The 26,363-nt window shown below is 33.6% G+C and overlaps 2 protein-coding genes and 1 pseudogene across 4 annotated transcripts; 1 reads left to right on the top strand and 2 right to left on the bottom strand.

Annotated features, from left to right (window-relative positions):
- The first annotated feature begins 1,133 nt into the window (after positions 1–1,133).
- Positions 1,134–8,940, top strand: LOC148172254 (synaptic vesicle glycoprotein 2C-like). 2 transcript variants are annotated; one of them, XM_088039163.1, is made up of 10 exons: positions 1,134–1,383; positions 4,610–4,663; positions 4,711–5,035; positions 5,082–5,203; positions 5,402–5,619; positions 5,666–5,853; positions 5,898–6,154; positions 8,257–8,416; positions 8,466–8,593; positions 8,642–8,940. In XM_088039163.1, exons 1-10 carry the CDS (start codon positions 1,356–1,358, stop codon positions 8,698–8,700), a joined length of 1,539 nt encoding a protein of 512 aa, XP_087895289.1. In that variant the 5' UTR covers positions 1,134–1,355; the 3' UTR covers positions 8,701–8,940. The 2 variants fall into 2 exon arrangements, with proteins under 2 accessions (XP_087895289.1, XP_087895290.1); XM_088039164.1 differs by lacking the exon at positions 1,134–1,383 and adding an exon at positions 4,529–4,564.
- On the bottom strand, positions 8,871–13,791 carry LOC148172253 (synaptic vesicle glycoprotein 2B-like). Its single transcript, XM_088039162.1, has 9 exons — positions 13,528–13,791; positions 13,118–13,484; positions 12,889–13,070; positions 12,658–12,842; positions 9,814–9,998; positions 9,622–9,766; positions 9,294–9,565; positions 9,119–9,246; positions 8,871–9,067 (listed from the first exon to the last, which is right to left on the bottom strand). The coding sequence occupies exons 1-9, from the start codon at positions 13,676–13,678 to the stop codon at positions 9,012–9,014; spliced, it is 1,671 nt and encodes a 556-aa protein (XP_087895288.1). The 5' UTR covers positions 13,679–13,791; the 3' UTR covers positions 8,871–9,011.
- Positions 13,792–13,797: 6 nt separating this feature from the next.
- On the bottom strand, positions 13,798–24,587 carry LOC148172252 (synaptic vesicle glycoprotein 2B-like; annotated as a pseudogene). Its single transcript, XR_015770299.1, has 10 exons — positions 24,440–24,587; positions 24,027–24,393; positions 17,477–17,658; positions 17,260–17,438; positions 17,053–17,217; positions 16,863–17,007; positions 16,707–16,818; positions 14,112–14,271; positions 13,940–14,067; positions 13,798–13,895 (listed from the first exon to the last, which is right to left on the bottom strand). The product of XR_015770299.1 is annotated as a synaptic vesicle glycoprotein 2B-like (transcript).
- Between the last annotated feature and the right edge of the window lie 1,776 nt (positions 24,588–26,363).

Raw genomic sequence — 26,363 nt, 5'->3', positions numbered from 1 at the left:
ATCTTAATAAAGCTCCACAAATTTCCCAAATTATGACCTTGAAATGCGGCATTCAAAATAAATGAAGAGTACCAAAGCTCATTACTATCGGTCCACTCATTAAAAAGTTAAGTTGGCAGCAGCCCCTAGCGATTTTCATCTGTAACAGTTGGCAACAAAGGCGTTTGACCTTGATGCAACTGTGGCATGCGTAGAAGCTAATCGTCTTGCACAACATTGCTTAAACTTGTTAACTTTCTATTAAAATCATTCATTTGCAACAAATTTTAATTAAAGTCCGTTTTTTTTTAAAAACCACCAACACCGCAAATTTCCCCTGCATTACAACCGGCAACGTTGTCTAGTGAGATTTTTGGTGAGAAAATAGTTGTCAAATTTTTGACATTTCTGAAAATTAGGCAGTGTTTCCGTTAAAAACGTTTCTTTTACAGCCTGTTGGATTGAAAATCAAATGATTTAGTAGTAAAAAGACTCGGCACAACCTGAAAGGCCGTTTTGTGTAATCAAACTGTCAATTAGGCAGCTAACCTATTTGATTTTATCACCAAAAAGTCACCATCGACGACGTTGCCGGTTGTAAAGTGGTGGTAGAGTGCGGTGTTGGTGGTTTTTTAATAAAAGAACGGACTTTAGTTATTGATTAATACACTCAACTTTGACAACGTGATAACCTCAAAAATCGCTACATTCAATTTTCCCCTAATTTTCTCCCTAAAGATTTGAAAGCCGGATTTACACCCAACAAGTTTCGAAAATTTACACAGGAGAGTAGACTGATAGCAATGAGCTGGACTTTAGAATAGATCTCAATGCAATTCAACGCTTGGAAGTTAAAAAGTCCCTCGACTAGGAACTGGTAGACTGTTTACATTATTGCTTCTTCGTGAACTTTGATATTCGGAGCCACTCTTTGAGAAAATGTGCAGTTCTTATCTTTGTTTTTATGTCTCCGAGCTTCAACCAGTAATTTCTAGTACAATTGAAACGAATACGTCATATCCATTGATTTGGAAGTTTTACTGAGAATAAATATAGCTCATAATAGAATAATCAGTAAAGTTTTGTTTAAAATTCGTGTTATGATGCCAAAGTTTCTAAATATAAAACCGGAATGATTACTTTTACGATCAAAAAGTTCATATCAACAAGGTCATAAAAAGATTATTATCAATAATTGACGTTAAATTTTTCGAAAAAGCGTAGCAAACTTTATTGACAATCAATCAGTCAGACCAAAACATTAGTTTAGACGCCTAATTGACCTCAGCAAACGACCCGTTAAAGAAGTATTTAGTTTTACTTCACACGATCTTAGATTGATTCCACGAGTGATTCTTTTCAGTAACTTTTAGCTTATGGAACGTGTAGCCTATCGGCAATGGGGTAAGTTTGAAATTATTTTGATTTATTAATTTTATAATTTGCTTCCTCAGTTATTTAATTTTTTACGTGTTGATATTAATAATAATTCTTCAAAATTTAATTTTTCGAATTTGCCGCTTTAATAGGTCCATTAGAGTACTCAATTTGAAGTCGTTTATAGATATACTAGAGCTCATTACAATCGGTCCACTCATTAAAAAGTTAAGTTGGCAGCAGCCCCTAGCAATTTTTATCAATAACAATTGGCAGTAAGAGCGTTTGACCTTGAACAACATTTTCAAAACATTTTCACAACATTGCCCAAAAATTGTTAAATCTCTATTAAAAACTTCCTGTTGCAACAAATGTTTAATTAGTTATTTATTAATACACTCAACTTTGACAACAAAATTGCTACATTCAATTTTCCCCTAATTTTCTCCCTAAAGAACTGAAAGCCTGATTTACACCCAAAAATTTTCGAAAATTTACACAGCAGAGTGGACTGATAGCAATGAGCCGCACTTTATCTATAAGAGTATTCAAAGTAGGAAATTTTGTTTTTAAGGAGTTGGCAGAACTAATTAATCTGGCTGTCGCCTGTTTCCTGTCAAGTTCTTGGTCAATTTCACATGTTTAGTTGCTGCGTGAATAAAAAATGTATCAATATAATTAAATTGTCCGTTGCGGCCAACAATATATGTACCTAAATACAAGGTGTTTATAAATGTTTCTAGTATCATGGGGGGCTTCCTGTCATGCACTATTTTGCCGCTTTGTTTTCATAGTGAATATAACAATGTTCACAATTACTATCGCAGAATCAAAATTTCGAATATCAAATTGATTGATGTTTAAAAATTGTAAACTGTCCTTTGTTTTTATAACCTTAAAATTTATAAACGGTACAGCAAGTGTCAGAAATTTACTTTGTATGTCAGTCACAATGACAATAAAGCTTGCTTTACATTGCCATGTCAAAAAGTGATGTTCGAAATTTTGATTCCGCGATAGTATTTCAAATGTCACTTACGTCTACGAGTTTTCAGTTACGGTTTTGTGTCAAAATTATAGATTTTCAGGCTTCAAACCACAACTTAAACAGTTTGTTTTCAAAACTAACTTTGTTCAAAATGATTGAGGTTAAACTACAAATGTCATTTGAAAAATCTGAACCCACATTTGTAACGAGCGACAAATTTATTTGACATTTCATAGCCACCCTCGATCAAGGTTCCTAAATTTAACAGGTTTGCTCGTTACTAAGGCTGAAACTCCATCCCCTTTTGGTTGCTAGGGACGTGCGACCATAAATGACGTCACAAGAAAGTTCTGTCAATCGTTCTGTGGTGTAAAAACATTGCTGATCGCCATTGTTGTGTAACAAAGTTCTTGTAGAGACATCAGAGTGTTAAATATTGCTGTTTTAAATAATAATAGCAATGAAAAAAGTCAATCGGAATTTAAAACAGCTTTCCGATGACGTATTCGCGCCAGGTCAAGAGGCCTGCTTCTATTGGCTCAAAACTTTGTAGCAAACCTGTTAATTTTAGTAACCTTGACCCTTGATGCTAGAAACATTTCTAAACACCTTGTATAATAGATGTGAATGCAGGTTGTGATAAATGTCAAATTTTAAATTGAATTTAAAAATCAAGTGGCAAGTCGTGGTTACAAAACCATTACCAATCGTGTAACACGAAAACTTTTAGAATTAGAAAATTTAAATTTTTTATTAAAAAAAGGGTACAAATTCGAAAAAATAGTTTTTCGAATTTGGCGCCTTAATAGGTCCATTAGAGTACTCAATTTGGAGTCGTTTATAGGTAAAGTCCGTTTTTTTATTAAAAAACCACCAACACCTCACTCTCCCAGCACTTTACAACCGGCAACATCGTCGATGGTGACTTTTTGGTGACAAAATCAAATAGGTTAGCTCCTAATTGACAATTTGATTACACAAAAGGGCCTTTCAGGCTGTGAAGAGTCTTTTCACTATTAAATCGTTTTATTTGCAATACAACAGGCTGTAAAAGCAACGTTTTTAACAGAAACACTGCCTAATTTTCAGAAATGTCAAAAATTTTACAACTATTTTCTCACCAAAAATCTCCCTAGGCAACGTTGCCGGTTTCAACGCAGGCGAAGATTGCGGTGTGGTTTTTTAAAAAAAAAAGGACTTTATCTATAAAAGAACTCAAAGTAGGAAATTTGGATTTTACGATTCGTGTTTAATAAATTGCTGCGTGAATAAAAAATGTATCAAGACAATTGAATTGTCCTTTGCGGCCAACAATATATGTACCTAAATACAAGGTGTTTATAAATGTTTCTAGCATCAAGGGTGGCTATGAAATGTCAAATAAATTTGCCGCTCGTTACTAATGTGGGTTTAGATTTTTCAACTGACATTTGTAGTTAACCTCAATCATTGAACAAAGTCAGTTTTGAAAACAAACTGTTCAAGTTGTGCTTTGAAGCCTGAAAATTTAAAATTTGGACACAAAACCGTAACTGAAAACTCGTAGACGTAAGTGACATTTGAAATAATTGTGAACATAGTTATATTCACTATAAAAACAAAGCGGCAAAATAGCGCATGACAGGAATTCCAAAACCTCCCTTGATGCTAAAAACATTTATAAACACCGTGTATAATAGATGTGAATACTGGCTGTGTTAGGTTAGGTTACGTTATGTCAAAAATTCAGTGACAGTGAAACTCAATAAATGTCAAATTTTAAATTATATTTGAAAATCTTGTGGCAAGTCCTGGTTACAAAACCATTACCAATCGTGTAACACGAAAACTCTAAGAATTGGAAAATTTAAATTTAAATTTAAAGAAATGGTGCAAATTCGAAAAAATAGTATAAAGAACTTGTTTTATGGCCTACGGCTCGTTTTGTACACGGGGAACTCGTGCACCAAATTGGCCATTATAAAACACGTTTTTTAATACACTATTTTAAATTCCTTGGTATGAAAACTGTATAAATCGAATGCAAGATATTTTTAATTGGGTTAAGGAAACAAAATCCAACAATTAATTTCCTCAACACTGACGTCTTGATATGAAACGAGTGATATTGACTCATTGCTAAAACAAACAAACAACAGCCTTAGCGTATTTTTCCCATGTTAACCGTGTCGATAAATGTCCATCTTGTCTAAAATTTTGTATCAGTCGCGTCGACAACACGTAATGATATGGTAAACACTTTTATTAACTCCTGAAACTGTTTAGATTTCCAGGAAAAGGCCCAAATGGCGGATTTTGAAACAGCCATCCACTACTCAAGTAAGTCCAAATCTAATCCAAACCCCCCGATAATAGCATCTTTTTAGAATTCGGAAAGTTCCAAAAGTACCTTTTGGCTGTGTGTGGCACGATTTACGCCACATGCGCTATCAGCACGACGACTTTATCTTTCGTTTTGCCATCAGCAGAGTGCGACTTTAGCTTATCATCCTCAGACAAAGGAAAACTTTCAGCCATGCCTCTAATCGGAATGATTTTTGGGTGCAGTCTTTGGGGCTCCATCGCCGACTCCAAAGGGCGCAAACTCGCCCTAATGCTAGCCCTATCAGTCGACTTTCTCGCAGCTTTCACTTCTTCGCTCGCGACGGACTTTCACCTCTTTCTATTTTGTCGGTTTTTCAGCGGATTTGGGTAATTTTCGCTAACTTTTCTTCAACAATTTAAATCCATTTCCTAGTATTATAGGAGCTATAAGCATCGTTTTCTCCTACCTCGGCGAATTTCTCTCAAAAAAGCACAGAGACTCGCAGTTGGGGAAATTAGAAGTCTTCTGGAACCTCGGCGTGATTTTCTTACCATGTAAGTCCACCTTACTAATTGCTGTTTAGGTTTAGTTCTAATTCATGTTTGATGCAGAGTAGGTTGCCAGTCTGGCCAAAATATATAGAGGATTCTTCTTTTGAACAGTCAGTCTGGTCCGAGCTACTTCTTGCAGTGTAAAAAAATACAAGCAAGTCGTGTCATTGCTATGTAACTATCTTGTCGCATTTGCTCTAGGTCTCGCTTGGATTCTTTTGAACAGAAGCGGGAATTTTAGTCCATGGAGGACTTTTGTTTTGGTGTGCAGCTTACCGAGCTTGGTAAGCTTAATTTTGTTGTACTTTTTGCCAGAGACGCCGAAATTTTTTATTTCGAAGCGACAATACGAGAAAGCCAAAGAAGTTTTTCAGGCGGTTTTTACTTTTAACACTGGGCAGCCCTCTTATATGTATCCAGTAAGTTCCAAGACTTTGTTAACTTTTATGGAGTTACCAGTTGCAGGTCATGACTTTAGAAGGAGAGTATGAGGATAACAACAATGTTGAGAAGAGCACAAAAGAAGTACCGATAAGTATCAAGGTGATGGAGAAGCTACAATCGTTTATTGCGAACTTGAAAGTTCTGTTTTCACAACCGTACTTGAAGTACCTGGCGATCACCTCTTTTGCAGATTTCGGGTTAATGGCAAGGTAACGATAGATCCACCCTTATTCCATTTTTATGTTAGTTTTAGTTACTACACTCTGGTGATGTGGTTTCCTGAAATTTTCGAACGATTCAACCAATTCGAAATGAAGTACCCAAACACCACCGCCAGTGTGTGTACAGTCTCTGCAGTAAACGACGACACCGACTTCTTTCCAGAAGAGTGTACATCCACTCTAAACGAGCACGTCTTTCTCGACACTCTAATTATCGGAATAAGTTGCATACCGACTTCAGTATCTCTCAGCTGGTTCATGAAAAAATTCGGAAAGAAATTTGTCTTGAGTGAGTACTTCTACAACGTGTTTATAAATGTTTCTAGCATCAAGGGTCAAAGAAATGTGCCGCTTATTACAAATGTGGGTTTCGATTTGGCAACTGACATTTGCAGTTAACCTCAAACATGAAAGCAAAGTAAGTTTTGAGAAATAAACTGTTCTAGTTGGGGTTTAAAACCTGAAAATCGAAAACTTGGGCACAAAACCGTAACTAAAACGTCATTGAAGTAACTAACATTTTAAATAATTTTCCTGATAGTCATATTCACTATGATAACAAAGCGGCAAAATAGTGTACGACAGGAATTCCAAAGCCACGCTTGATGATTTCTTAAAAATCGCCAAAATTTGATGCTAAATGTCGATTTTCTCTATAAAGAAGCGGTATTTAAGGCTGTTTTTGCCAATTAGAGATCAAAATGCATAAAATAATGAAGTTTTAGAACGATTCGATGGTCAAATCTAGAGAAATCGGTAAAATTGTTTGAAATCTTTAAAATCTTTTAAAAATCGCCTAAATTTGATGCTAAATGTCGATTTTATCTATAAAAAAGCGGAGTTTGGGATTGTAATCGCAAAGTCGAGATTGAAATGCATAAAATAGTAAAGTTTTGCAAAGATTCAATGGATAAATCTAAAGAAATCGACTGAAATGTGCTTGAAATTAACAAAATTCGTCAAAAAATTAACTAAATTTGATGCTAAATGACGACTTTATCTATAAAAAGCGGTGTTTGAGATTGTAATCGCAAAGTCGAGATTGAAATGCATAAAATAGTGAAGTTTAAAAAAGATTCAATGGTTAAATTTAGAGAAATCGGCTAAAATTGTTTAAAATCTTTGAAATTTCTTAAAAAATCGACTAAATTTGATGCCAAATGTCGATTGTATCTATAAAAAAAAGCGGTGTTTGAGACTGTAATCGCAACGTCGAGATTAAAATGCATAAAATAATAAAGTTTTGCAACGATTCAACGGAGAAATCTAAAGAAATCGGCTGAAATGTGTTTGAAATCAGCAAAATTCGTCAAAAAATTAACTAAATTTGATGCTAAATGTCGATTTTCTCTATAAAAAGCGGTGTTTGCGATTGTAATCGCAATGTCGAGATTGAAATGCATAAAATAATAAAGTTTTGCAAAGATCCAACGGATAAAACAAAAGAACTCGGCTGAAATGTGCTTGAAATCAGCAAAATTCGTCAAAAAATTAACTAAACTTGATGCTAAATGACGACTTTATCTATAAAAAAGCGGTGTTTGAGATTGTGATCGCAAAGTCGAGATTGAAATGCATAAGATAATAAAGTTTTGCAAAGATTCAATGGATAAATCTAAAGAAATCGGCTGAAATGTGCTTGAAATCAGCAAAATTCATCGAAAAATTAACTAAATTTGAAGCTAAATGTCGATTTTCTCTAGAAAGAAGCGGTATTTGAGGCTGTTTTTGCAAATTAGAGATCAAAATGTATAAAATAGTGAAGTTTAAGAAAGATTTAATGGTTAAATCTAGAGAAATCATCTAAAATTGTTTGAAATCAGAAAAATTTCTTAAAAAATCGCCTAAATTTAAAGCCAAATGACGATTTTCTTTATAAAAAAGTGCCTAAACTGTTTGTAATTTGACAGTTATTTGAAGGGTTGAAATCTTAATGAATTAACTTTGGAACCTTAAAAATGACAACGTTGGCATCATAGTCTCTCCAGAATTTGACAATTTGACATGAAAATCCTACGTAATTAGTCAATGCGGGCTCTGAAACATGCTCAAAGTGAAGTAAAATTCTGCTATTTATCGGTCAGAAACAAATTAAATTTCGACACATTGACAAAACTTTCACGATCGTCTTTTGTCCCAAAAGAATTGTGACAACACCGAATTACTGTTCTAGTTGTGGTTTAAAATCGAAAACTTGGGCACAAAACCGTAACTAAAACGTCATTGAAGTAACTAACATTATAAATAATTTTCCTGATTGTTATACCTATTCACTATGAAAACAAAGCGACAAAATATGGTACGACAGGAATTCCAAAGCCACCCTTGATGCTAGAAACATTTATAAAGACCTTGTAGTTTGGAACCAAAGCCTGACACTTCTTCTTCCAGTTGTGGGTCTTGTGATGTCAGGACTCTCCACTCTTGCTCTAAATTGGGTGCAGAGCTCCACAGAGACTTTGGTACTTTCTTGTATTTTTGAGGCACTGACCAGTATTCTTGAAGCAGTGATTTTTTGTGTGATCGTGGATTTGTTTCCTACTAATTTAAGGTGTTTTTTTTTTAAATTTTCTTCTTTTGGTAAAGCAGAGTTTTTGTAGAGCGATTGCATTAGCTGTGACGGCATCGTCGGGAAGAATTGGGGCGATTTTCGGGAACGTTGTTTTTGGAGTGTTGATAGACTTGCAGTGTTCTGTTCCAATATATCTTTTTGGGGCGCTTTTGATTGGTAAGAGAGGTTGGTAGCATTGACACGAAACAATTGTTTTATTTTTAGCGAGTGGTTCTCTGTGTGTGGCGATTCCACAAACTGACAATTATTTGGTGCTGCACTGAAGAGCTGAGGTTTTGGGGTTTTTACTTAATTTATAATTATACAGAATTACAGAGTGATTCGTTTTAATATTCTAGCACGTAGCGAATTTCCATACTGATTGAGCAACATTTCACAAATTTGTTTAATGACGAAATGTTGCTACATGATACGTCAATGTCTATATCTATATATTGAATATTGAAAAGAATCATCCTGTATATAATTTATTGTTATTTATTGAATTTAGGTACAAAATATGTTATAAATATATAAATTAAAAAACTAATAATACTATAGCGCTTAGCTTAGATTCTCCTGTTTCTTCCCAATTTTATTGCAGAGCCACTAAATCTGTATTTGGCAACAAAATGGTGAGTATTGAACAAGCTAGAAATAGATTTGCAACAGATAAAATCATTAAATAAATATCGAGTTTACCTATCATAAAAGAACCAATCGAAAAGAATGGTGGCGCACATCCCAAACTCAATAAAAGCGGAAATATTAAATTACCTATCATGGAGGAGGATCGACCAAGCATCATCACTAGCGAAATTGTGACAGCTCTGTAATGTCATAATTAAAACTGTCTTCAGATTGGTATGACAGTTACCTTAAAGATGTAGGGAACAGATCTATGACCACAGTCACTATGACATTTCCACCGATATTTCCCATTGATAAGAATAATGACGATATTGTAAGAAAAACAGCCGAATTTTGAGTAAAATATATCGACATTGCACAAATTCCACTTATTATCGTCAGAATCCCTAAGAGAACTTTTTTTCCTATTTTGTTTATCAACGATCCGGCGATTATAAAACCAACCACTGTAACCGCTGCAAGAGTCATAGTACTCAAATATACTGAAGGTGTGAAATTCTGTAAAAAACTTTTTCTTTCTAATCAATCTAATTGTAATTTCAAGAAAAACTTACAACATGACATGTCGAATTGGACTCTTCCGACGGTTTGAGCACTTCCAACATATTGCAAAGACTATCAGTCGTGCCATTATTGTAATATTGGTAGTCACTAATAGCCTGAAATATCTGAGGAAACCACAACCGCAACGTGTTCACACTGAAACATCGAGCTAGAAACAATTAAATTTACTTCAATTTCCTTACGTTAACATAAGCAAGGCTTGCATCAAACACACCAAGACAATATTTCTGAAATGTGGGGGAAAAAACAGGGGTTTGATCTGTTGAAAGCCTTCTCGCAGGGCTTCAGTTTTTGTTCGCTTTGCAGTAATGTGTCCTCCGTGTTTGAGATTTTTGTTTCGTTCCGTTTCATTTACCAAACTCTTGATCTGAATTAAGATGGTTTTATACAGTCACAGTATCTATTACAGTTGGTTTAGGTGACGAAATGTAAAATTTTCATCGTGTAATTCATCTTTCAATTTCCAAAGATAATAATTCATCAATATTCAAACTTTAAATTAAATAGTCAAGTTTTACAAAGATTCAACGGTTAAATCATGAGAAATGAGCAGAAATGTGCATAAAATTAGCAAAATTCGTCGAAAAATCAACTAAATTTGATGCTAAATGTCGATATTCTCTATAAAGAAGCGGTATTTGAGGCTGTTTTCGCAAATTAGAGATCCAAATGCATAAAATAGTAAAGTTTAAGAAAGATTAAATGGTTAAATCTAGAGAAATCGGTAAAATTGTTTTGAAATCTGTAAAATTTCTTAAAAATCGCCTAAATTTGATGCTAAAAATGTCGATTTTATTTATAAAAAAGCGGTTTTTGAGATTGTAATTGCAAAGGAGATTAAAATGCATAAAATAGTAAATTTGTGCAAAGATTCAACGGATAAATCTAAAGAAATCGGCTGAAATGTGTTTGAAATTAGCAAAATTTGTCAAAAAATTATCTACATTTGACGCTAAATGTCGATTTTCTCTATAAAAAAGCGGTATTTAAAGCTGTTTTTGCAAATTAGAGATCAAAATGCATAAAATTGTGAAGTTTAAGAAAGATTCAATGGTTAAATCTAGAGAAATCGGTAAAATTGTTTGAAATCTTTAAAATTTCTTAAAAATCGCCTAAATTTGATGTCGATTTTATTTATAAAAAGCGGTGTTTGAGATTATAATAGCAAAGTCGAGATTGAAATGCATAAAAAAATTAAGTTTCGCAAAGATTCAACGGATAAATCTAAAGAAATCGGCTGAAATGTGCTTGAAATCAACAAAATTCATTGAAAAATTAACTAAATTTATTGCTAAATGTCGATTTTATCTATAAAAAAGCGGTGTTTAACATTGTGTTTGCAAAGTCGAGATTGAAATGCATAAAAAAATAAAGATTCAACGGATAAATCTGAAGAAATCCGCTGAAATGTATTTGAAATTAGCAAAATTCGTCAAAAAATTAACTTAAGTTGAAGCTAAATGTCGATTTTCTCTGTAAAGAAGCGGTAATTGAGGCTGTTTTCGCAAATTAGAGATCAAAATGCATAAAATAGTAATGTTTAAGAAAGATTTAATGGTTAAATCTGGAGAAATCGGCTAAAATTGCTTGAAATCTTTAAAATTCCTTAAAAAATCGACTAAATTTGAAGCCAAATGACGATTTTGTTTATAAAAAAGCGGTGTTTGAGATTGTAATCGCGTAGTCGAGATTGAAATACATAAAATAGTAAAGTTTTGCAAAAATTCAACGAATAAATCTAAAGAAATCGGCTGAAATGTGCTAGAAATCAGCAAAATTCGTCGAAAAATTAACTAAACTTGATGCTAAATGTCGATTTTATCTATAAAAAAGCTGTGTTTGACATTGTAATCGTAAAATCGAAATTAAAATGCATAAAATAGTAAAGTTTTTCAAAGATTTAACGGATAAATCTAAAGAAATCGGCTGAAATGTGCTTGAAATCAACAAAATTCTAAATTTGAAGCTAAATGTCGATTTTCTCTATAACGAAGCGGTAATTGAAGCTGTTTTCGCAAATTAGAGATCAAAATGCATAAAAAAGTGAAGTTTAAAAAAGATTCAATGGTTAAATCTAGAGACATCGGCAAAAATTGCTTGAAATCTTTAAAATTCTTTAAAAAATCGACTAAAATTAAAGCCAAATGACGATTTTGTTTAGAAAAAAGCGGTGTTTGAGATTGTAATCGTAAAGTCGAGATTGAAATGCATAAAATAGTAAAGTTTTGCAAAGATCCAACGGATAAATCTAAAGAAATCGGCTGAAATGTGCTTGAAATCAACAAATTCCTCGAAAAATTAATTAAATTTCAGGCTAAATGTCGATTTTATTTATAAAAAAACGGCGTTTGACATTATAATCGCAAAGTCGAAACTAAAATGCTTAAAATAGTTTTGCAAAGATTCAACGGATTAATCTAAAGCTGAAATGTGTTAGAAATCAGCAAAATGCGTCGAAAAATTAAATAAATTTAATGCTAAATGACGATTTTTCTCTATAAAGAAGCGATATTTGAGGCTATTTTCGCAAATTAGAGATCAAAATGCATAAAATAGTAAAGTTAAGAAAGATTCAATGGTTAGATCTAGAGAAATCGGCTAAAATTGTTTGAAATCTGTAAATTCCTTAAAAACTCGACTAAATTTGAAGCCAAATGACGATTTTCTCTATAAAAAAGTGCCTAAACTGTTTGTAATTTGACAGTTATTTGACAGGTTGAAATCTTAATGAATTAACTTTGGAAGCTAAAAAATGACAAAGTTGGCATCATAGTCCCTCCAGAATTTGACAATTTGACATGAAAATCCTACGTAATTAAACAATGCGAGCTTGAAAACCTGTTCAAAGTGAAGTAAATTTCTGCTATTTATCGGTCAGAAACAAATTAAATTTTGACACATTGACAGAACTTTCACGATCGTTTTTTGTCCCAAAAGAATTGTCACAACACCGAATTACATTACACAATACAAGTTTTAGAATTTGTGATCTTGCAATCTAAACCAACTGTAAGTTCGAATCTCACCGGAAACTCGTCTTTGGTTTTCCCCGTATTTAGAGCAAAAACTGTTTGAAAAATTTCTAGAGCCTCTTCGTTCCGGCCCACAGTCATCAAAAATTTCGGACTCTCTGGCATGAAAACGAACGCCACTCCACTGATGAGCGAAGGAACGGCACAAACCAGAAGAAATACATTCCAGGAATGCAAAACTGCAGTTGGGGTTAATTTAATGTGACCAACAGGGTGTCGATTTACCTATTTTGTTTTGAAGAAGATTTATGTCGATTTGTTGGGGTAAAATCCCCCAGGCTAGTAAGGGAAGAAGAACCCCTCCACAACTCACGATCATTCCTCGACAAAGCTGCACTCTAGAGCGGTACTTCGAGCAGTGGAACTCAGAGAGATAAGCAGTGAGAGCGGCGAAAGGACCATTGATACTGCAAAGTACCACTAGAAAACGCGCTTATTTTGCATCGCCACTTACATAAATCCCCCGAAGAATTTAAACACCAACAACAACGTGTAGTTTTGTGAAAACGCGCTCATGATCACAAGCAGTGCGTCCACGAGGTACCCAACCACCATCAGTTTCTTCCTTCCAAGAGTGTCGCACAAGAACCCCCAGATGAAACCACTAGAGACCATTCCAAAGAACGTGACGGCATTCAGAGCCCCTCTGTCGTTCAAAGACAAGTTTAGATCGCAATGAGCCGCTGGAAACACGTACGACATCGTCGTGGTCTCCAACATGGACGTGCAAGCTGCTGGAATTGCCAACAAAAGAAGTAAAACGTTGAACTTCCCGAATTTCGTGGCGGAGATTGCGGTTTCAAAGTCAGCGTTGTCGACATCTGGAAGTTGCGATTTATTGGATGTTTACAACTTTGGCAGTACCTTTGGTGGGTTGAAGAGTCGTCGGTCTTTCAATGTAGACTTGCTCGATGTTGCTCGAGATGTTTCGCACCATTTTGGAACTGAATAGAGTTGGGGAATTCTGTTTAAATATTAAAATAGATCCAATTAAGCGCGTAATCTCTTCTCGCATTGTTTTTGGTTATGCAATGCACTGACGTCGCACATCTTCTAAATTATGACGCATTTGTTCACATAGTTCGATATTGCGTTTAATGAGATAATTGCACGTTATGATGCAAAATGTGGTAAGACTGAATTATTTATTAAACTATGCAATTGTACAAAATATTGTCACTGTAAAGCAACTAAATCAGTGTTCGGCAGCAGCGTGATAAGCAAAGAACAACCTAAAACTCCCTCAAACTACAAGTCCAAAGAAAATGTTTTCTACCGATCATGAAAGATCCAACGGTGAAAAACGCAACTGCGCATCCCAAACTTAACAAACCTGGGAATATCAAGTTTCCAAGCATGGAAGCAGAGCGACCAAGTATCATCACAATAGAAATTGTAACAGCTCTGTAATGTTAGAATTACAAAAATCGTTTAGCTCCAACGGTTACCTTAGATATGTTGGAAAGACGTCGATGACGACGGACATGATGACGTGTCCTCCAATGCTCCCCATTGCGAAAAACAATGATGATATTGCCAGAACTACAGACCAGCTTTGGGCGAAGTATAGAGACATTGCGGCTATTCCACTGGTGGTTGTTAAAATTCCTGAAATTATAAACAGGGCAAGAAAATTTAATTCAATCCGTGGAGTGTGGGCACTGCCGCCTGTAAAGTATGCAACCTCCCACTCTGAAGGATCAACAAACAAAGCGTTGTTTAAATGCAGTCTTTAATTATTTTTTACTATGGTTGGATTTAAATCTCTTAATATGTATTATCTATACTGCCATTGAGTAGTAATTGTTTATTTTAGGACACTTTTGGCGTAATTAGTGGTCCAAAACCGCCAACGAATGAGGACTTTCCAAATTTGATATTTTAAAAATCGCAAAAAAAAGTTACAGACGTTTGTCGCTTGACAATGAAAATTAAAATAAAATAGTAAAGTTTTGCAAAGATTCAACGGATAAATCTAAAGAAATCGGGCTAAAATGTGCTTGAAATCAGCAAAATTCGTCGAAAAATTAACTAAATTTGATGCTAAATGTCTATTTTCTCTATAAAGGAACGGTATTTGAGGCTGTTTTCGCAAATTAGAGATCAAAATGCATAAAATAGTGAAGTTTAAGAAAGATTCGATGGTTAAATCTAGAGAAATCGGTAAAATTGTTTGAAATCTTTATAATTTCTTAAAAATCGCCTAAATTTGATGCTAAATGTCTATTTTATCTATAAAAAAGCGGTGTTTGTGATTGTAATCGCAAAGTCGAGATTGAAATGCATAAAATAATAAAGTTTTGCAAAGATTCAACGGATAAATCTAAAGGAATCGGCTGAAATGTGCTTGAAATCAGCAAAATTCGTGGAAAAATTAACTAAATTTGATGCTAATTGACGATTTTCTCTATAAAGAAGCGGTATTTGAGGTTGTTTTCGCAAATTACGAATCAAAATGCATAAAATAGTGAAGTTTAAGAAAGATTCTATGGTTAAATCTAGAGAAATCGGCTAAAATTGTTTGAAATCTGTAGAAGCCAAATGACGATTTTTTCTATAAAGAAGTAAAAATTTGCCTAAACTGATTGTAGTTTGACAGTTATTTGAAGGGTTGAACTCTTAATGAATTAGCTTTGGAAGCTTAAAAAGAAGGTTGGCATCATTGTCCCTCCAGAATTTGACAATTTTGACATGAAAATCTCAGGACACTTTTGGCTTAATTAGTGGTCCAAAAACGCGACTTTCCAAATTTGATATTTTAAAAATCGCTAAAAAAAGTTACAGGCGTTTGACGCTTGACGATGAAAATTAAAATAAAATTGAAATAAATGCAGATTAGACGAAAAAATAATACAGTGCTTTGTACTTTAAATAAATAAGCTTTTATCTTCCTTAATTTTAGAAGAAAGAAATTGGAAATGATAGATTGTCCACGAGTTTTTGAATAAAGTAAACTTTTTCTTGATGTTGCGCATCTTCGATTTTTAAGAAAAGTTGCTCAGAAGTAATTTTTTACATACAAGGTGTTTATAAATGTTTCTAGCATCAAGGGTGGTTATGAAATGTCAAATAAATTTGCCGCTCGGTACAAATGTGGGGTTAGATTTTTCAACTGACATTTGTGGTTAACCTCAATCATTGAATAAAGTTAGTTTTGAAAGCAAACTGTTCAAGTTGTGGTTTGAACCCTGAAAATCTGAAATTTTGACACAAAACCGTAACTGAAAAGTCGTAGACTTAAGTGACATTTGAAATAATTGTGAACATAGTTATATTCACTATGAAAACAAAGCGGTAAAGTAGTGCCCGACAGGAATTCCAAAGCCCCCTTTGATGGTAGAAATATCTATAAACACCTTGTATAATTTCAACTTAAAATTCTTATTTCGATTTCTTTTAAATATTAAAATCTTTGATTTTGGGGTTTGGCAACTCTTATTATACAATGTATTACTGCTAAAAAGAACTATGTGATAAAATTAAAATTAGAATTTTTTTGTTTAAGTACTCTTCATTTGGTATAAATGAATATAAAATTCGATTCTAAGCAACTTCTCTTAGAATAATACCTAACTTTTAGAGATATTAGAGATAATTAAAAGAAAATAGCTTTATTCTTTATTCAAAAAATCCTAATAGATTGAATTTGCCATATCTGCTGTATTTAGTATCGTAATGGATTTTGCAAAGTTGCATATAAAGTGCAAAAAAAAATTGGAAGCCTGATTTACACCCAAAAAAATTTGAAAATTCACACAGAAGAGTGGACTGATAGCAATGAGCTCTGGTATAGGTAAAATGCCTAAAAGAAAACTTTACGATTTTATCAAAATTTAACATAATATGCCAAAAATTAAATGGCTGAAATGAAACATTTACCGTTCACTGATCAAAATTATCATTAAGGCAATACATTTTAAGAAGTTGCAACCCAACTATAATACAAAAAAATAATTAAATACTGCATCTAAACAACTCTTCAATGGACCGACACGGTTTGTTGTTCCTCCAGAGTGGGAGGTTGCATTCTTCGCTCTCCATACCTAAAAGAATTTTTTTCCCGATTTTGTTAATCAAAGAAACGGCAAAGATGTAACACAACATGGCAACACCAGCAATAGTCACTGTACTCAGATACACAGAACCCGAGAAATTCTAAAAAAAACTGTCTTTTTCATCACTTTGCACCGAAAACTTACGACGTGACACGGCAAACTCGACTTTTTTTTAGGTCTGAGGTCTTCCAACATGTTGCAAAGACTATCAGTCGTACCGTTATGATAATATTTGTAATCACTAATAGCCTGAAATATCTGAGGAAACCACAATCGCAGCGTGTTCACCCTGAAACATCAAGCTAAGAAGAATGAAATTCATCAAATTTCTTACGTTAACATGAGGAATGACTGCATACAACACACTAAAATAATGTGCTTGAGATGTGGAGGAAAGCAAAGAGTCTCGAAGTGCTTCGGTTTTTGTGCGTTTGGCCGTAATGTGCCCACCGTGCGTCAGATCTTTAGGTTGTTCAGTTTCATTGACCAAACTCCGGATCTAAATTTGACGGTTTTCCGGTTTGCAGGTGACTAAACTTACCGGAAACGCGGTTTTTCCGGTGTTGATAACGAAGACTTTTCGAAACACTTTCATAGCCTGTTCGTTTCGACCCACAGTCATCAGAAATTTCGGGCTCTCGGGCATAAAACAGAAGGCAATTCCACTAATTAAACCAGGGATGGCACAGACCAGAAGAAAAATGTTCCACGAATGCAAAACTAAATTACTCTGTTGTACCACTGCAGTATTAAATTACCTATTTTGTTTTCCATTAAATTTATATGGATGTGATGGGGCAAAACCGCCCATGCTACCAAAGGTAAAACCAGAGTTCCAGAACTTGTGATCATCCCTCGGATTAATACCACTCTAGAACGGTACTTGGCACAGTGAAATTCAGATAAATACGCGGCGAGGGCGGAAAATGGCCCATTGATGCTAAAAACGACTTTTCACGCGCAAATGTATTGACCTCATGGGCGGAATTGGTCGCAAAGAGGTGCAGTAAACTCTCAGCGGGTGGTGTCCGTAATCTGCACCCTCATAAATCAAATTTGCGGGGCCTAAGAAATTTCGAAGCTTTGTTGAAAAACTGACCAGGGATATTTGTGAAGTTTTAATTTACACAGCCGTGAATTCATGAACGACGAATTTCGCAATTTCGACCGGCAAGTTTTAATTGCTAAAATCTCACGATTTGGTTTTGTTTTTCTAAGATGGATAAAAGGTTGAATGTAATGATTGATGAATCAATGTAAATAAAAATGTCACAAGTTAAGGCGAGTGCCAAGACATTTTTCTTATGGAGAATCCCATGTAAAGTATCGTCTAAATATTTCGCTTATTTTTTTATGTATCAGTTTCGTTCTTATTCTCAACTGCTTGTATTCATATTTTCTTCTAAAACTAAGAATCAAACATTGGAAAAAACATTTAATTTAAAAGTTAAATGACTTGAAAATTCGATAATTTAGGGGTAGTTTTACGAATAGAAGTTTATGTCCGATTTTTGTGAATTTTTAAACTTAGAATTAGTAAAGAATACTTTCAAAATCACTTTCCCGCTAAATTTTAATCGATATCATTAAAATTGGTTTAGTTATGAACGAGATAAACTAAACATTTTTCAATCGAAGCTCTGAGCTCTGCAGATAATTTACGACTAGGTTGATTTATAAGCGTACCCTCATTTGCGGTTTCTTGACCATCTTTGGAAGTTGTAAATCAAGGGATTTCTTCTAAAATTTTTACCTGCTTGTTTCGCACAGAGGATAATAAAATGGTTACAATTAGAAGAGCGTTATTAAAAGTGCTAATAAGTACAAGCACATCGAAGTTTCATAATGCTTGATGTATGAAATTATAGAAACAAGTATGTAGTATGAAAATTCATTTAATTTATAGTCATGTTTTCAACTAAAGTCTTTCAATGACACACGAATTAATTTCTCGACTACTTCACGGTGTTGGACGCAAAATTTAGAAAATGAAATTTAATAAAATAGTAATTTATTATTATTTTTCTTATTACATATTTTATTATTTATGTTTATTTTTTTCTTATTTCACTAGAATTTAAAAGTTCATCAATGAATGAAAAATGTTGAACCAAACAAAATTGTTTTGAATGGTATGACTCTATGGAGCGACCTGACCGGATGCAATTTACCTGATGTTTGCAATATTGGATTAGAGTTTATCTAAGAAACTGACCGGAGTTTTACTAGGTGATGACAATTTTTTTCATTTTGCCTCCGGCCGGTTCAACTTTTACTGAAAAACCCACTAAATCTTGTTCCTTTGAGAACAATATAATTTTTTTTTGGGAGAATAAAAAGGTTGACTTCTGGTAACTAGAAAAAAATGGAACATACATTGTAAATTCAAATCATAATTGGTATTACCAAATCCAAGGGCAGTTAAGAATTACACGAAAAAAAATGTGTATTCTGGGTGTTTGGTTTGGACAAGAAAGTGATATGAAATATGAATATATTTATGAAGACACAACTTTTTGGAAAAAAAAATGGAACCAAAATTGATTAAGTTTTATTTTGATCACATGTTGCTGGAATTAATTGACTCTAGGAAACAAAGATTGTCTATTCCGATCCGCCGTCATTAAGTTTGTATTACCTATGTATTAGTTAATTGTCAATATTGTAAATAAATACCTATTATGTAAATACCACTTTTCTTATAAATACTTACTAACATGTACATATTATACACATTATTATACTATGTATTTTGTATCTTTTGAGTATACCTTCATACCAAATACGTATCTATTTGGAAACAAATAAAATTAAACATAAAACACATAAGTTTAGTTTTTTTAGAAAATTTCTGTTTGGCATTCTAATATTAAATAATACTTTGATCTATTTATTATTTGACTAATTATTTTTTGAACAACGTACTGATGTACTTACAATTTTAAAATAAAAGTTTTTTATTCATATTATTTTATCCATGAAAAAGTATTTCTACCAGACAGAGACAAAATAAGCATTTATTATTTTACAATCACTTTACGATAGCACAGTAAGGGGTGTTGTAAACAGAGGTACCGCTTGACAACCTTCCCGATGTGACAGCTCAGCTCGAATTCTGACCAGCGACGAGTCTTGGCACTCGCCTTAAAGGAAACAAACAAAAAAATTAAACTTTATTGTAAGCAAAAATTAAATAAAACAAATTAAAATTAAGGCTTAGGTTATTTTGACCCTTGGCAATCCACCTCTTCAGCTCTTCAACGTCGTTTCCTAGAAATAAAAAAAATGAATATTGAAATGGAAAAAGTGAATAAATTAAAATATATTTATTATTATTAAACTTACCGATAGATTGAACCTTTCCGATATTTTACCCGCCCGCTCGGCAACCGAGAATAAAACCCTTGATTTCCAACGTCGAGTTTTTATGCTCTGGCAAACGTGGTATCTTGGAGAAAATTGGCAAATTGATTTCCCCAAATATTTACCGCATAGTTATAGGGGTAGAAGATAATCCGACAGGTATGTGGTCAGTTGAAGTGAAAATGCGTGGTATTTGCACTCAAAAACGCAAATTTTTAAACATTTTTTTAAATTTTCATAAATTATGATTTCAAAATCCAAAAAAAATATAACCAAAATACTCTCAAATATAGTTTTGCTATGTAAAAATTAAGATATAAAGATATCGCAACTTCGTGCAGTTTCAGCACTTTTTTTTCATTTGATTGCTGAGCTAAATTGGCAGAGAATGCATTTAACACGTCAAAGTAGACAATAATAAAACTATATAGATAAAAAAAGTTACTTCACTTGTATTAATTGTTAAGTAGAGGAATTTTATAGTAAGTTAATAGTTACGGTAAATTTGATAACAAGATAACACTTGGAACTGCATGAGATTAATATGATTGAAAATGTTGAGAAATGTATAAAAACTTTTACTACAAAAAATTTACTGTACCGACATGATTTTGAAAACTACCTTCATAAAACAGCAGTTTTTTTTCTCAAATTTTAAACATGATTTGCAGGTTTAGAATAAAAACAAATTTTTATTCAGTTATGTCATAAAGAATTTAAATTACCGAGTGTTTTCTCAAAAACTCCAAAATTGATAAATATTTTAATTCTTAGGTGTCACGACGCCAAACTAACACTGATAAAAACTAATTTTTGCATCCGATTTTGGAACATGATCAACCGTAAGCGTATGCAAATTTGCAAATTTTTATCTTTTAAATTAAAGACGATTTTGGGGGTGTTTATCAGTGTTGCAGAACCCAGTATAAAAATTTGCCAAACAGCGGCAGTCGGTAACAGTCAAAGTAAAGTCATTAGGTTAGATTAAACACAGGTAATCCAATTTCCACTAAACGGATCAACTGTAATCCTTCCTAAGAATTTCAGAATAATTTGCAGCTATTTGGAATTTTTGAATGAACGTTTGACAAAAAATTTCAAATATACTTATTTGATCTTGACTTTTTAATAATTTCTTATTAACACTTATAATCACCCCCAAGTTCGTGTTTAATTTAGAAGATAAAAATTTGCAAATTTGCATACGTTACGGTTGATCAAGCTCCAGAATCGGATACAAAAATTTGTTTTTTACTAGTGTTAGTTTGGCGACATTTAAGAATTGGAATATTTATCGATTTTTGAGTTTTTGAGAAAACACTCGCTAATTAAAAATTTTTATGACATCTCTATTTTATTTTAAACCTTAAATGCAAATCATGTTTAAAATTTGAGAAGAAAAAACGCTATTTTATCAAAGTAATATCCATTCACAAAACATAAAAATCAAGTTACCTTTGATTTCTGTAAAATCAGAGTGTGTTTTTCAATTATCATTTCATGAGACTGTACTTTGAAGTTTGTTGTCAATGTTAGTTCAGTTTGTTTAATTTTCGTTTACCTTAGAGAACTTCTTAGTGTCATGTTGAAACTTCCCAATGCAGAAATTATCTATTTCTTACGCTTTCTTGCAGAGTGAGTTGAAATTAAACATTTAATTTTGAAGTTTTGGCATTAAAATTGTCAAATGTCCATTTGGTTACCAATCTCACCAACTGTTCCGTCTAGGGTTATTTTTTATCGCCAACTATAGTAACTTTTATGTTTTGAGAATGGATATTAGTTGTCAAAATCATGTCGGTGCAGTAAATTTTGTATACATTTCTAAACATTGTCATATTATCAAAAATGCACTTTATTCTTAAACACCAAATTTTGTCAAAAAATGCTGACGCGCATTTCGATAGCAATGCTATCATCATCAGAGCGATGGTTAAACTGAGTTAATCGCTTTAATGATGGTAGCATTGCTATCGAAACGCGCGTCAGCATTTTTGATGAAATTTGGTATTTGGGAATAAATTGTATTTTTGATAATTTTTGCCAACACCAAGATTTGATCCAACAATTTTGTTCTCAACATATTCAATCATATTGATCTCATGCAGTTCCAAGCATTTTCAAATTTACCGTAAATTATACCGCTTTGCTACGTCGCAAACACCTTTAGCGACGTCGCTAAATAACTTGAAATTGACTTCAAATTAATTTACCCAAATTTTGGAGTTAAATCTTGCTTAATTGGTTAGCACTACAAGAATGAATGCTGCAAGTCGTTTCATTAACTACTTGTTTTCCCCATTTTTAAAAAAATATTGACGCTCGACCATGCTTTAGCGCCCTGTGCTTAATTTTATTTTGCATTTGACAGTGCGGCTTTTTGCCGCTGCGTAACCGATTTGCGGCACTGAATTAAAATTGATCCCTTAGGGCCCGATTTCAAGTCAGTGGCGAAAGTAGCGTTGACGCAGCTGCTGTTTGATTGGGGTTGCTAAGACGCAACTCTTATTTGCAATGCCGCAAGTCAACATGAAATCGAGCCCTTATTGTCTACTTTGACGTGTTAAATGCATTCTCTGCTAATTTAGCGGCGCAATGAAATGAAAAAAAAGTTCTGAAACTGCACGAAGTTTTAGCATCTTTAATTTGATTTTCATGCAGCAAACTCCATTTGAGAGTATTTTGGTTATGTTTTCTTGGGATTTTGAAATCATAATTATAGTCGGAATTTTATAACTTTGGTTTAACCCCGCCCACATGAACAAATGACGATTTGAATTTGTCGAATCAAGAAATGGCTAGCCTCCTTTACTCAACATAATCAAAAATTTGACGGCTCAAGTGTCACACATGTCAAGAAGATTTGCGGTTTTGCCAGAAAGTTTCGTCGATTTTGATGGTGTTTCATCTTCTAATGTGTGGACATTTCTACCCCGACTTTTAGTAAATATCGACGAACTATCAAAATTTTGCAGAGTGAATCAAACTTCCAGCTAAAATTCAATTGGCCCAAAAAGTAGGCGAAGTTAAACCAAAGTTACAAAATTTTGACTATAAATTTTAAAAGTTTAAAAAATTGCGTTTTTGAGTGCAAATACTCACGCATCCCCACTGCAAATGACCACTTACCTGTCGGATTATCTTCTACCTCTATAAATATGCGGTAAACATTTGAAAAAAATAATTTGTCAATTTTCTCCAAGATACCACGTTTGCCAGTGCAATAAAGAACTCGACGTTGGAAACCAAGGGTTTCATTCTCGGTTGCCGAGCGGGCGGGTAAAATATCGGAAAGGGTCAATCTATCGGTAAGTTTAATAAACATATTTTAATTTATTCACTTTTTTCATTTCAATATTCAATTTTTTTTCTTTCTAGGAAACGACGTTGAAGAGGTGAAGAGGTGGATTGCCAGGGCGCAAAATAACCTAAGCCTTAATTTTAATTTGTTTTATTTAATTTTTGCTTACAATAAAGATTAATTTTTTTGTTTCCTTTTACTCAAGTTTTTTTATTCATATTTAAGCATTTTTTTAATTTGTTTTATTAATTTTTTGTTTACAATAAAGTTAATTTTTTTGTTTGTTTCCTTTAACTTGTGACTTTTTTATTTACATTGACTCATCAATCATTACACTTAACCTTTTATCCACCTTAGAAAAACAAAACTAAATCGTAAGATTAGCAATTAAAACTTGCCGGTCGAAATTGCGAAATTCGTCGTTCATGAATTCACGACTGGGTAAATTAAAACCTCACAAATATCTTTGGTCAGTTTTTCAACAACAAAGCTTCGAAATTTCTTTGGCCCCGCAAATTTGATTTATGAGGGTGCAGATTACGGACACCACCCGCTGACAGTTTACTGCACCTCTTTACGACCAATTCCGCCCATGAGCCTAATATATTTGCTGCAGAGTGTACCAACTCCCCATCTTCACTCACATAAATCCCCCCAAAAATTTAAAAATTATTAGTGGCGTCAAGGTTTGGGAAAACGCGCTCAGGACCACAAACAGAGTGTCTAAGAAGTATCCTATAACCATAATTTTTTTCCTTCCTAAGGTGTCGCACAGAAATCCCCAAATAAAACCACTGGAAATCATCCCAATGTACGTGATGGCATTTAGAACCCCTCTGTCGTTCAAAGACAAGTTTAGATCGCAATGCGCCGCTGGAAACACGTACGACATTGATGTTGTCCCGAAAGTGGACGACCAAACTCCTGGAATTGTCAAGAAAATTAACAAAACGTTAAACTTGCCAAATTTTGTTGCGGAAATTGCGGTTTCGAAGTCTGCGTTGTCAACTTCTGAAATTGGTCACTTTCGGTTTAGTCTCACGGGTGGTCAACAAACCTGTCTCTGTAAGATCTGCATTGTTCCCTGTAATGTTGAATTTGTCATAAGTGTCATAATTTTTATGTAAATGTTGCCTGAGGATGACGCCATTTAAGATGAAACTCGCAAAAATTCTGACGGAAACGTTTCTGTAGTTGTCATGCATTTCTTCAATGGTAATTCGATACTGTCAGAAATGGAGGCGAAAATTTTTCGATATTGAGAATGGAGATTCTTTGCTCTTGATTCGAACTCATGAAGTGTGTAGGTTTTGAAATTTTCAGAGCTCAGTTTATTGTATTTTAAAATTTATACATTTTCAGACACTGAAACAAACAAAAATAGTTTCCTGAATCTGTCATAATTGTGAAGATATGTAAAAAACTTTTTAGTTTCAAGTAGAATCTGCAAGAAAATTTCATTTTTGTAAGGTTACAAGTGCAAAAAAGAACTACAATCGCTTCACTTATACCGCAATATTTTTAATTATGAATATAATTTTGAATTTTGAATTCCAAAAAATGATTGATAAAGAACATGAAGATTGTGAAGAACATAATTTTGCACTGACGCAGAAAACAGTTATTATCAGCAGCACCGATTTAAAGTAACATCAATGCGGTTAAAAAAAGATAAAGACAAAATGAGCACTAACCCAAACTGTGCAATAGTTTATTTTGATCTGAAAAATGTTGTTAACTTACCAAAATCAGAAGTTTAAGTTTTATTTTCTAAGCAAACATTAAATGTTTATAACTGCTTGGTACAGAAGGACAAGTCTTTGGCGCTATTTAAAATGAAGCAATATCTGGACAATTAAGAAATTATTTGCGCTTGCACTCATTCAAAACGGCTGAATTGCAAGAAAACAGCAGAAATCTGCACGAAATCATTAAAATTCTTAGAGAATTCCATTTATTTTGATGCAAAACGACGATTTCTCGCTGATTTTCGCCGTTTTCTGGGTTGAATTCGCAAAGAAGAGCTCGAAATCTACAAAACCACCAATTTTTATCAAGATTCAACGGCTGAATTGCAAGAAAACAGCAGAAATCTGCACGAAATCATCAAAATTTATAGAGAAATCCGCTTATTTCGATGCAAAACGACTATTTCTCGCTGATTTTCGCCGTTTTCTGGCTGGAATTTGCAAAGAAGAGCTCGAAATCTACAAAATCACCAATTTTTATCAAGATTCAACGACTGAATTGCAAGAAAACGGCAGAAATCTGGACGAAATCATCAAAATTTGTAGAAAAATCCGCTTATTTAGATGCAAAACGACGATTTCTTGCTGATTTTTGCGATTTCTTGGCTTCAATTCGCAAAGAAGAGTTTAAAATCTACAAAACCACCAATTTTTATCAAGATTCAACGGCTGAATGCAAGAAAACAGCAGAAATCTGCACGAAATCATCAAAATTTATAGAGAAATCCGCTTATTTCGATGCAAAACGTCTATTTCTCGCTGATTTTCGCCGTTTTCTGGCTGGAATTTGCAAAGAAGAGCTCGAAATCTACAAAATCACCAATTTTTATCAAGATTCAACGACTGAATTGCAAGAAAACGGCAGAAATCTGGACGAAATCATCAAAATTTGTAGAAAAATCCGCTTATTTCGATGCAAAACGACGATTTCTTGCTGATTTTTGCGATTTCTTGGCTTGAATTCGCAAAGAAGAGTTTAAAATCTACAAAACCACCAATTTTTATCAAAATTCAACAGGTGCATTGCAAGAAAACAGCAGAAATCTGCACGAAATCATCAAAATTCTTAGAAAAATCCGCTTATTTCGATGCAAAACGACATTTCTCGCTGATTTTCGCGGTTTTCTGGCTTGAATTCGCAAAGAAGAGCTCGAAATCTACAAAACCACCAATTTTTATCAAGATTCAACGGCTGAATTGCAAGAAAACAGCAGAAATCTGCACTAAATCATC

This window comes from Gnatocerus cornutus, chromosome 6 (assembly GCF_029298725.1).
Source record: "Gnatocerus cornutus isolate USDA-ARS CGAHR chromosome 6, icGnaCorn1.1, whole genome shotgun sequence".
Classification (NCBI taxonomy): Eukaryota; Metazoa; Arthropoda; class Insecta; order Coleoptera; family Tenebrionidae; genus Gnatocerus; species Gnatocerus cornutus.
This window is presented reverse-complemented; position numbering and strand designations above follow the sequence as displayed.

Excerpts from the sequence above, each read along its gene's own strand:
- LOC148172254 (XM_088039163.1), top strand. The coding sequence starts at position 1,356 with ATGGAACGTGTAGCCTATCGGCAATGGG. Across the intron at positions 5,854-5,897 it reads GATTTCGGGTTAATGGCAAG|TTACTACACTCTGGTGATGT; the intron begins GTAACGATAGAT and ends TGTTAGTTTTAG. Across the intron at positions 6,155-8,256 it reads CGGAAAGAAATTTGTCTTGA|TTGTGGGTCTTGTGATGTCA; the intron begins GTGAGTACTTCT and ends TTCTTCTTCCAG.
- LOC148172253 (XM_088039162.1), bottom strand. The coding sequence starts at position 13,678 with ATGCGAGAAGAGATTACGCGCTTAATTGGATCTATTTTAATATTTAAA. Across the intron at positions 13,485-13,527 it reads GACTCTTCAACCCACCAAAG|ATGTCGACAACGCTGACTTT; the intron begins GTACTGCCAAAG and ends CGCAACTTCCAG. Across the intron at positions 9,247-9,293 it reads CTGTTCCCTACATCTTTAAG|AGCTGTCACAATTTCGCTAG; the intron begins GTAACTGTCATA and ends ATGACATTACAG.